A 10,342-nucleotide genomic window follows, 5' to 3' on the forward strand; every position below is an offset into this window, starting at 1 on the left:
GTTTTTTGTAGAATATACATTGACAAAATTGGACCTGCACCTGGTAAACATTATGTTTTTTTTTACTAAATGAAGGTCCTAATTTTGTCCAAATATGTGTTTTGTGCCCCCTCCCCCTTTCAAAGAGAAGGTCAGTCCAATTTCATTCCGTTCTATTTTGTGAACATTTTTAGCAGAGGCAATTTTTATCTTTGGGGGAATGGCAGCCTTTTTTGTTGCTGTAATGGGGAAACATTAAATAGAAGGCCTTGTACTAACCTTATCGCTAGCATAGAAGTCAGTATTAATGATGCACCTCCCAGTTTGTTTTACAAATAGACTAAAAAAATTTTATTGGTATTCTGAATGTGATATCTTGCAGGAATTTTGCTGGTATGCTGTGCGTTTTGTACCATAGCAAGTCTTCACATCTCTATCCTGCCTGCTTGCCGTTACACACCTGCTAACATCCTTATCCTTCAGTATCTCTTTGATTGCTTTATGTCTGGGCTAGGGATCTACTTCTCCCACAAGTTAGAAAGGCAGACTAAAATGTGTCAAAAAGAACAGGAGCAGTTTCTTCAGAAACTTCTGAAAAAGCAGTCATCTACAACTTATGGCAAGGACAAGCAGTTTTCCACCATGAAAGCTAGTGATAAATTTCGCCAACAACACCCATTGACTTTCCACTGCCATTATGAGCCTTACCTTAAGCAGATTTTAGGTGGAGAGGAAAATGTGTTGATCAAAGGAAAGCCTTTAAGGTTTGGTCTAACATCGGGAACTACCGGCCAGCGAAAGATGATTGTGACATCTAAGAGCCGCATTCTCCTGTTTATATTGAAATTTGTTCCCATAGGACAACGAATACTGCGTAAGAGTATTTTGCCATCATTTTCGCCTCTCCTAAAGACATGCTATGTCTACACCCACACTCAACCAAAGGACCCTTGTCCTGGAATCACAATGGGACCAACAACAATGCTAAACCTACCTGATCTTCTATATCGCCTACAGTATAGTACACCTCCTGCAGGGATGCGATTAACCAATGAGAGACAAGCTACATATGTTCATCTGCTCTTTGCTCTTCGAGATCCTGACCTTCAAGCAATCTTTACCATTTTTGCAGCCTCTCTATATAACACCTTCAAGATCCTAGAAGAAGAGTGGCCTTGTCTTGTGAATGACATGCGAGAAGGTTGTATCAGTGACAGTATCAATCTTGATCATGAAGTAAAAATCAGTTTGGAGAAAGAGCTCCATCCTGATCCAAAGAGGGCTGATGAGTTAGAGGCAGAATTCAAGAAGGGCTTTTATGATATCACAAGACGTATTTGGCCGAGGATGACCAGTTTATGGGGAGTGTCTTCTGGGTCTATGACAGTCTATGAAGACATTCTCAAGGTCAAATTCATTGGAGGCAAGTGGGATCATTTATGATTTGAATACTTTGTAAGATTGCATAAAATTATATTGTTTCTTGGGCCTAGATGTCTTAAGGCCACCGCACACCTTACGACCCGACTGGTCGGCGACTGGCTTGCGACTGAGTGAGGGGAGATGTGACGTCACAGCTCTTGTCAGCTTAAGCGTCGCAGACCTGTCAGAGACAAGTCGCAAGGAAAATCGGAAGGATTTGACATGTCGAATCCTTATGAGTTATGACTGGATCGCAAGCTCAATCCAACCTCCAGCCAATCAGACAGCAGAGTTGCATAACGCGAATTATGATAAACAACGCGCATACACAGTAGTAAGCGCAATTTCTTAGATGATATGCCAAAAAGCAAAAAGCGCATGCGTGAGTCGCAGATCGGATTGCAAGGTGTGCGGTGTCGAGGCTTATGACTGCCTTGCGATTCATCTCCCCTCTCTCAGTCGCAAGCCAGTCGCCGACCAGTCGGGTCGTAAGGTGTGCGGTGGCCTTTAAACAAATTGCATTCAAAATACATTAAATTTGTCATGTTCATTCACTATCTCTCAAGTAAAGTAGTATCTCTGCTTTATCTTCACTAAACTTTGCATAATTCTATAAAATTAAATATTCAGCATGAGGCCAGCCCTTATAAATTGTATCTTCATACTGTCTTCCTCTTTTTAATTATAGGCTTATAAGTGCTTCTCACTGGACATGTTGTATATGAGATGAACATTAGAAACACCTGTCTGCAATATTTTTTTTTTCTGGTTTGTATCTGTATAGATCTCCCCATTGTGTCAATGATCTACAACTCTACAGAATGTCTTCTTGGGGTTCTGCATGGAGGAGCCAAGAGGACAGAATACATCCCATTCCCTGGAGATGTCTTTTATGAATTCATTCCAGTTGAGAACTGGTACGTATTCTTGAAATCAGATTTGTGTTTTTCAGGTGTCTTGATTTCATTATCATGATTCTTTTTTTTTAGATGAAGTAGAGTATTAATCACACTTCCAGGGTTGTCTATCATAACTTTCATGCACCCCTATGAATGAAATCGAATATGTCAGCAGATACCTTTTAGTTGGCTTTTGCACCTCAATTAAATATGGTAATCTAAGCAGAAGTGAGTGATATTACTTAAGTAAACCTAAAACAGAAACATGCAAAAAGTCTGATGTAAGTATGTAAATTTGAACCATATAACCTTACAGCATTGGTCCAATTGCCAAAGGAGTTTTAAGTCAAAATATGGTACCGAGAGTCTCTATCCATGTACAATTGACATGAGTCTTTTCATGATAATACTGTCCAATGTATTTCTCTCATTTTGTTTTAATCAGCTCTCAAGAACAACCTGATACTCTTCTAGCTGAAGAAGTGATGTTAGGTTCTTACTATGAGGTTGTTATCACAAACATTGATGGTCTGTATCGCTACAGAATGGGAGATGTTGTCAAAGTGACTGGATTCTACAACAAGACACCTCTTCTGGAATATGGACATAGGTAAATATATACCAATCATTGTATTCATTGCCATGGTAAATGGAATCTGAGCAGCAGAAAGGTAGAAACAATGGCATAGTGTCATATTTTCCAGTGCCTAACCAGTTACAAAGTTACATTCCATTAATCCCTTTTTTTTAATACCAATAATGACATTTTTTAATGAGGACACTGTGGGTTACCTTTCTTGTAGATTTTTTTAATATTTAAATGATCTAGGTTTTTTTTATATTGTTTGAAAGATTTGTTGATGTTGGAGATACAAATTGTACTATATATGTCTCCTTTCTACCACTGATATATCATGCATTGAAATGTGGAATATGAATATGCTTGTACATATATGTATGTTATAGTCTTTACCACTTTATATTTATTATAGAGTTGGTGATGTATTAGACATGCATGGGGAGCGGACACCAGAGATAATAATCAAGGCTGCTCTTCAAGAAGCCCTTACCAAGTATGCTACCTTCCATCTTGTAGACTTCACTTGTGTGGAAAGTGATATATTGAGAAAATGTACAGGTCAGTAATGGGAGGAGATGGAGGAAACAAAATTTTTATTCCTACCGACCGTGAGGAAATTATCAGTATAGTGAATAGGTTAGAAGGAAATAAAAGTTCAGGACACGATGAGACTGATAACTGTCTCCTCAAATCCACAATCTTATCAATAGTGACTCCACTGGCCCACATTTTCAACTTATCACTAACTAGTGGCATTGTAACAAATAACATTAAAATTGCGAAAGTAATCCCAATATTTAAAAAAGGAGAAACGAAAAAATTACAGACCAATATCACTATTACCATCATTATCCAAAGTTTTGGAAAGGATTGTATCTGTAAGAGTGACAGACTTCATAAACAAATATAATATTTTTTGCAAATCACAGTTTGGCTTTCGAGCAAATCACAATACAACTCAAGCGATATTGAAATGCATCGATACATTATCATATGCCGTTGATCGACATTTACATACTATTGCAATATTCCTGGACTTTTCCAAGGCTTTCGATATGTACAATTAACCATGATATCCTTTTAATAAAGTTGTCACATTATGGTGTTAGAGGGAAAGCCTTGGAATGGTTCAGGAATTATTTAATCAAAAAGAAAACAATTTGTACAAATAGATAATCATAGTTCTGCATTGTGACCAATAAATTGTGGAGTTCCGCAGGGAAGCATGTTGGGTCCCTTGTTATTTATTATATACATAAATGACTTTTATAAATCTTCAGATGTTCTATCTTTCATTTTATTTGCAGACGATTCGACCTTATTTTATTCTCTTGCTAACCAAAATACGTTTTTATCAACTAATAATAATCCCCTTTTAATAGCGCTTAACAGATATATTATTACCCTGGTCATTGGATTCAATCAGTCATTCCTGCACCCAATGTGTGCACATCCTCCATTTTCTGGGGAGTATTCCAGTCAGTCGCCGGTGAGGCGCACTGTACTGGACAAGCTACAATTACTTTCACATCCTTCCGGGTACCCATTTAGCACCTGGGTCGGGAGTGGCAAAGTGTGGATTAACACCCTGTCAAAGGACGCCAGACCATGGTGGGATTCAACACATGACCCTCTGTTTACAAGGCGAGAGTCAGAACCACTACACCACAGCTATTTTACTATAAATCTTGAACTGAGACATGTAGTGGAATGGGTTAAAGCCAACAAATTATCCCTTAACATCCTGAAGACAAACTTATGTTATTTAGTAATACTTTGCAAAATCTACCTGGAGACATCCTTTTGTTATTTAGTAATACTTTGCAAAATCTACCTGGAGACATCCTTTTGGACGACACGCCACTAAATAGGGTCACGTCAACCAAATTCTTTGGGCTCATAATTTATGATAAATTGAAATGGAACATTCATATTCAAAATATATATCCAAAAGTATATCTCGGAATATTGGTGTAATTAATAAACTTAGACACTTTTTTCCAAAATCAACACTTTTTACACTATATTTCTCCCTAATACATCTGTATCTTAATTATGGAATAATGACATGGGGTAATGCCAACAAATATCTTACAGACAAAATTTATATCTTACAAAAGAAAATTGTAAGGATTATACATAATGCTCCTACTCGTCCTCATACTGACAATTTATTTTACAAGTCGAATATCCCAAAATTTCCAGATTTATTTCTATTTCAAACAGGGCAATACATGTACAAATTTAATATAAACAAACTGCCGAATATCCCAAAATTTCTAGATTTATTTCTATTTTAAACAGGGCAATACATGTACAAATTTAATATAAACGAACTTTAAATTTTAAACAGGGCAATACATGTACAAATTTAATATAAACGAACTGCCAACTATATTAATTAACATGTTAAAAAAAAACAACGCCACTCACAATTACCCAACAAGACAATCCCTCCGTTTCCACCTTCCCGGTACCCGCACACTACTTGCATAAAAAAAATCTTTTTATGGTCGTTAGTATTGGAATACACTCAGTCACGACATCATTAACTCCTTTAGTCTAAATTGCTTTAAAATCAAGCTAAAAAAACACATTCTCGAATCATATAGAGTAAGCCCCAATTGAGCACTCAGGACCCAACCCCTCTCTCTCTCTCTGTTCCTTCCTTTCTGTCCTTCCCTTTCATTTGCCATCACTCTTATTTTTTTCTTTCTCTCTTTCTATCTTTCCCTTACATCCACACAGGTGTTCCAGTCTTTCTTCTCAGTTACATTTCTTTACACTCTCCATCCATCATTTCTGTATTCCGTTCATCACCATAGCATACGACGTTTTCTTATTTAGGATTTTTTTTCTTGTTCTTGCATTTTATACTTATACTTACAAATCTGTCTTTTAAATCTATCTATGTCATATTGTCATACTGTATATATTTGTATATTCATTTATATCTTCATAATGATTTCTTTTATTGTTAAATTGACTTGAGTTGAAATGAAAATAAACCAAACTGAAACTGAACTGCATTGCAGCTATGGAGTGATGGTGTATAAAAAAAACAACCTTTTTAAAAGTGATGTTGATTGAATGTAAAGCAGATCTTTTAAAGCTTTCTTTAAGGTTCAATAATGTGAATTATCATCTATACAGGGTGATTTAACATTGTAGTAAACCTTTTGGTGTACGTGATTTTGGTGTATCATCTAACTTTCCAATCTTAAAAAAGTGCTAATGTAAGATTTTCAATTTGATATTGACCAATTGAAAAATTCAATATTAAAAATGAAATTTAATTAGATCTAGTCCAGTTTAAATTTTTCATTTATTTTGCATTGATGCACCAGTTCTGACAAAACTAAATCAGTTTAATCAGCTATTGTCAACTCAGCACGAGTACTAAATATATATATATATTTTTTTATATGAGTACTAAATGATATTTTACCATGTTTACCTGATTTATCATGTTTACAGATTTTGAAATTGCAGCGTGTTCAAAATTGTTTTGCTAGACTTCTGACTAACTCATCAAATATTTTCACCTATCACTCCCATTTTAAAAGGATTTCATTCATTTTACCCTTTGAAACTGCAACGAACCAGCAGCCTAATACCACCCTCATGTCATCTGGCTAGCATAATGCAACATTCTGAGCCAAGTAGTCTTGTAATGTACACTACTCAATACATTCATACCACATTAATTATGTTACCTAGTAGCAAAACAAGTACTTTCCTCTAAAAAACTAGTTTTTCTGTATGAATAAAATTATAGGCCAATTCATTCTCTGTATTATTGGTTATCTCAAAATGTATAGACTAGTTATCTAAAATACAGTCAATGAGAGACCATACAGTGTGGTCAGTTTATTACCCCTTTGATTAAAGAATCACATTCAAATTACTTTTACTGGGGTTTAAAGCCTTGAATGGCCAGGCCACTAGTTAACTTTCATGATTGTTTCATTGAAATACAATTAAACTTCACATAACCTGCTCAGATCTAATGATAAATTTCTCTTGAAAAGATTATAAAAGATTCCCATGTGAATTGGCCCAGTCTGTTCTTGTTTTTAAATCATTATTGAAGACACATCTTTGTAGAGAAGCATTTAAGTAGATAATTTGAAGTTTGTAGTGTAAGCACGAGAACAAAAGTGCAGTAGACCTGCAATACAAATCATATCATTAGTATATTCTATTGCAATATTCATAACATTTTTACCTATGAAGGGTATTACATTTATTGTTTGCAGGTGGAAGTGATGAAGGAATTTCTAACCATTACTCAGTGATTGCTGAATTGGATGTAGTGGATGGTCAAATAGAGAATCTTAATAACCTAAAAAAGGTGATTATTTTATAGTCTCACAAAATTTGGTAACATTTTTTAAATACCCATCAACTCATATATTTTCTCTATTAATCTTAATGGCAATATGTTTTTTTGTAGATCATGCGGACAGGGAGGGGGGCCTGGATTGCCCCCCCCCCCCTTTGATCATGGCCCTCAATAATGCAGTCACATTGAAAATTGACACATATATCACCTTTGGCATAATCTACAACCTTGATGATTTTTTTTATTATTATTATGTGTATTCTTTGATTAATGAATGCTATTTCACGCATGAAATCAGAATTCAGCTGTAAATCAAGAAATATGGGTCCAAATCTTCACAGATGATTTTTTTTTTATCTAGACTCTATTGGTGATCTTGAAAATCATTTCATAATTTCTGGACCACATAATATGTACTTGTCACAAATTTTGTTGCAAAAGTTGAGCAAGAACTTCAAAGAAAAAAGTCAGGAAATGTAGGAAATCTGTATGAATCTTTATGAGGCCCAGTCAGGCCTGTACTTTGTTTACTACTGGACCACATAATATGTACTTGTCACAAATTTTGTTGCAAAAGTTGAGCAAGAACTTCAAAGAAAAAAGTCAGGAAATGTAGGAAATCTGTATGAATCTTTATGAGGCCCAGTCAGGCCTGAACTTATTGTTTACTTTTGCAACACATTTGATTGTTATGAAATAACTACTCTGAGAAGAAAAAAGGGATAAAATAGACACAAGGAGATGAAATATGAGAAAAATGCATTTTAAGGTAAACAAAGGTATAAGAGATGGATTGAAGATAGGTATTTGTAACAGGCAAAAGAAATTAAAATATCACAGATTCAAAGATATGCATTTCCTCTTTCTGTTTCAGCTTGCATTAGATGTTGATCTGGCTTTGTGTGATCTATCAAGTGCTTATTCTGATTGCAGAGACAGGGATCTCCTACAACCTCTGCTACTCATTCTTGTTAGACCAGATACATTCAGAGAATTTAGATACCTTCTCTCCTCTAAGTCCAACGGCTCAACCATGCAAGTCAAGGTACCCAAAGTATTGGGAAATGATGAGTTTATACAATTCTTTTTACAAAGAAAATTGGAGGAATAAACCTCAGAAGTAATTAAGAAAGTCAAAGTTGACATAATTGTGTAGTATTGAAAAAAAATTATTTGTGTCTCAAATTGTAGTAGTAGTAGAAGGTTTGTGTCGCTAAACTTCAAAGTCTCGAATTTCCAGTCTCTAGTTTCCAAAATTGCAATGGGAATTAGTTGTTAGAGACTTTTGCTTGTCATTGCTTTATAGCCGCTCTTGTCTTACAAATTTGCGAAACCTTTCTGTCATGCACTTAAAACACTAATACTCTAATGCCATTGAAATCATCTAATGAAAAAAAGGAAATGACATTGCCATTTTGCAAGCTCGTAATTCCTCTTTTAGAAATAGATTGGGGCAAATGTGCTTTCTCTTTCCTCAGATAATCGAAGCTAGCTTTAAAAAATTATTGAACTTGTCCATTTAACGATTATGAAAGGATATGTACTTTTGGTACAAATGGTTGTGAGTTGGTATGAAAAATATCTTGCCTCCTGCGATTAATATAGAACTTAACTTAAAGTTAAAAACATGAATAAATTGAATGAAACAAACAAAGCTATGACGACAAACATTTTCCAAAATTTGAGTTAAAAACATCCTTTAATACTAATAAGAGGAGCGATAAATTTGATGGGGTTATACATAGATGTCAAGGTCGATCTACTCGAAGTAGTAGGAGTAAGAGTAGTAGTATTGAAGTAGTAATTAGTAGTAGTAGAAGTAGTTGTAGTAGTAGTAGTAGTAGTTGTAGTTGTAGTAGTAGTAGTTGTAGTAGTAGTAGTAGTAGTAGTAGTAGTAGTAGTAGTAGTAGTAGTAGTAGTAGTAGTAGTAGTAGTAGTAGTAGTAGTAGTAGTAGTAGAAGTAGTAGTAGCAGAAGTAGAAGTAGTAGCAGTCATAGTAGCAGCAGAAGAAGTAGTAGTAGCAGCAAAAGTAGTAGTAGTAGCAGTAGTAGTAGTAGTAGATGAAGTAGTAGTAGTAGTAGTAGTAGTAGTAGCAGTAGTACGTAGAGTAGTAATGCCCTTTCCCGAAACACAAATAATCGGTAAGATACAAGTAAGCAGTGAACAATAATTGACCTGTAGAGATATTGACAGCAGACTTTTCCATGAATAAAAATAAATTTGCAAATCAAATTACTGGTAAGGCAACTTGTCAAAAGTCTGTGCCACATGTTGCTTTTTATTGCAGCTTTCCTGCAGTCCCCATCCTTTCATCTACATGGTGACTAATGATTTGTAATGAAAAGCTACTTGCAGGATTCCTGCACAATAGACACCACTCTGACTTTTGACAAAGTGCCTATTTAAAGTACCCAGTGACAGCACATTTATGAAAATTGGCTACCATTCTTTTTTTACATTGAAATTACTAAAATATAATCTAAGGTTAAAGTGATAACTTTCAATAAATTAAACACCTACAAATGTGTTATATTTTGTATGTATACTGTTTGGTTTGTCTCTTAAACCAATATGTTAAGTGGAGTCAAAGTGCAGCAATATTTCATATTATATATATGTAATTGAATTTTTGGTATTTTTCATTCATTTTTATATTCATTGACTCACATATTTTATATGTAAAATAATTGTATTGGTTCATAAATCCAACTGGGTGACATTCGTATTTGCTTCAATGTGATAAAACTTTTTATAAACTGATTCTGATTTAATTTTATTTGGCTGCTCTTCCAAACAGGTTTTCAAATATGTTATTCTTACATTTCTAACATACAAGATTATTGGTGATCATTTATCAATCAGTTGGTGAAAATGTTCAAAAGGTATTATAATTTTTTTTGCCATTAGGGCTTTCAAAAAATTGGTGCTATTTTTCTATTGGAAAAAAACAACAACATAAAAATGTATTTTATGGTTAAGTGTGTGAGCCTATTTTCATTGAAATTTGATGTTACCTATGTCAAGTTTGTAAATAAATATGAATCAATGCCATGTAAATACATGTCAAGATGTCATTTTTTTTCACTTAGTTTTATTTAATATTTCTCACATTCTTTC

The 10,342-nt window shown here is 34.5% G+C and overlaps 1 protein-coding gene across 1 annotated transcript; it reads left to right on the forward strand.

The window, feature by feature from the left end:
• The first annotated feature begins 365 nt into the window (after positions 1 to 365).
• Positions 366 to 10,282, forward strand: LOC129255353 (uncharacterized). The gene is made up of 6 exons (XM_054893715.2): positions 366 to 1,402; positions 2,186 to 2,318; positions 2,746 to 2,910; positions 3,293 to 3,438; positions 7,140 to 7,234; positions 8,100 to 10,282. The coding sequence occupies exons 1-6, from the start codon at positions 481 to 483 to the stop codon at positions 8,334 to 8,336; spliced, it is 1,698 nt and encodes a 565-aa protein (XP_054749690.2). The 5' UTR covers positions 366 to 480; the 3' UTR covers positions 8,337 to 10,282.
• The last annotated feature ends 60 nt before the right edge of the window (positions 10,283 to 10,342 follow it).

Source organism: Lytechinus pictus, chromosome 3 (genome assembly GCF_037042905.1).
Source record: "Lytechinus pictus isolate F3 Inbred chromosome 3, Lp3.0, whole genome shotgun sequence".
Classification (NCBI taxonomy): domain Eukaryota; kingdom Metazoa; phylum Echinodermata; class Echinoidea; order Temnopleuroida; family Toxopneustidae; genus Lytechinus; species Lytechinus pictus.

Bases quoted from the DNA above. Each gene is read 5' to 3' on its own strand.
- LOC129255353 (XM_054893715.2), top strand. From the start codon at position 481: ATGTCTGGGCTAGGGATCTACTTCTCCCACAAGTTAGAAAGGCAGACT. The intron at 1,403-2,185 runs GCAAGTGGGATC...GTATCTGTATAG, and splicing joins CAAGGTCAAATTCATTGGAG to ATCTCCCCATTGTGTCAATG. The intron at 2,319-2,745 runs GTACGTATTCTT...TGTTTTAATCAG, and splicing joins TTCATTCCAGTTGAGAACTG to CTCTCAAGAACAACCTGATA.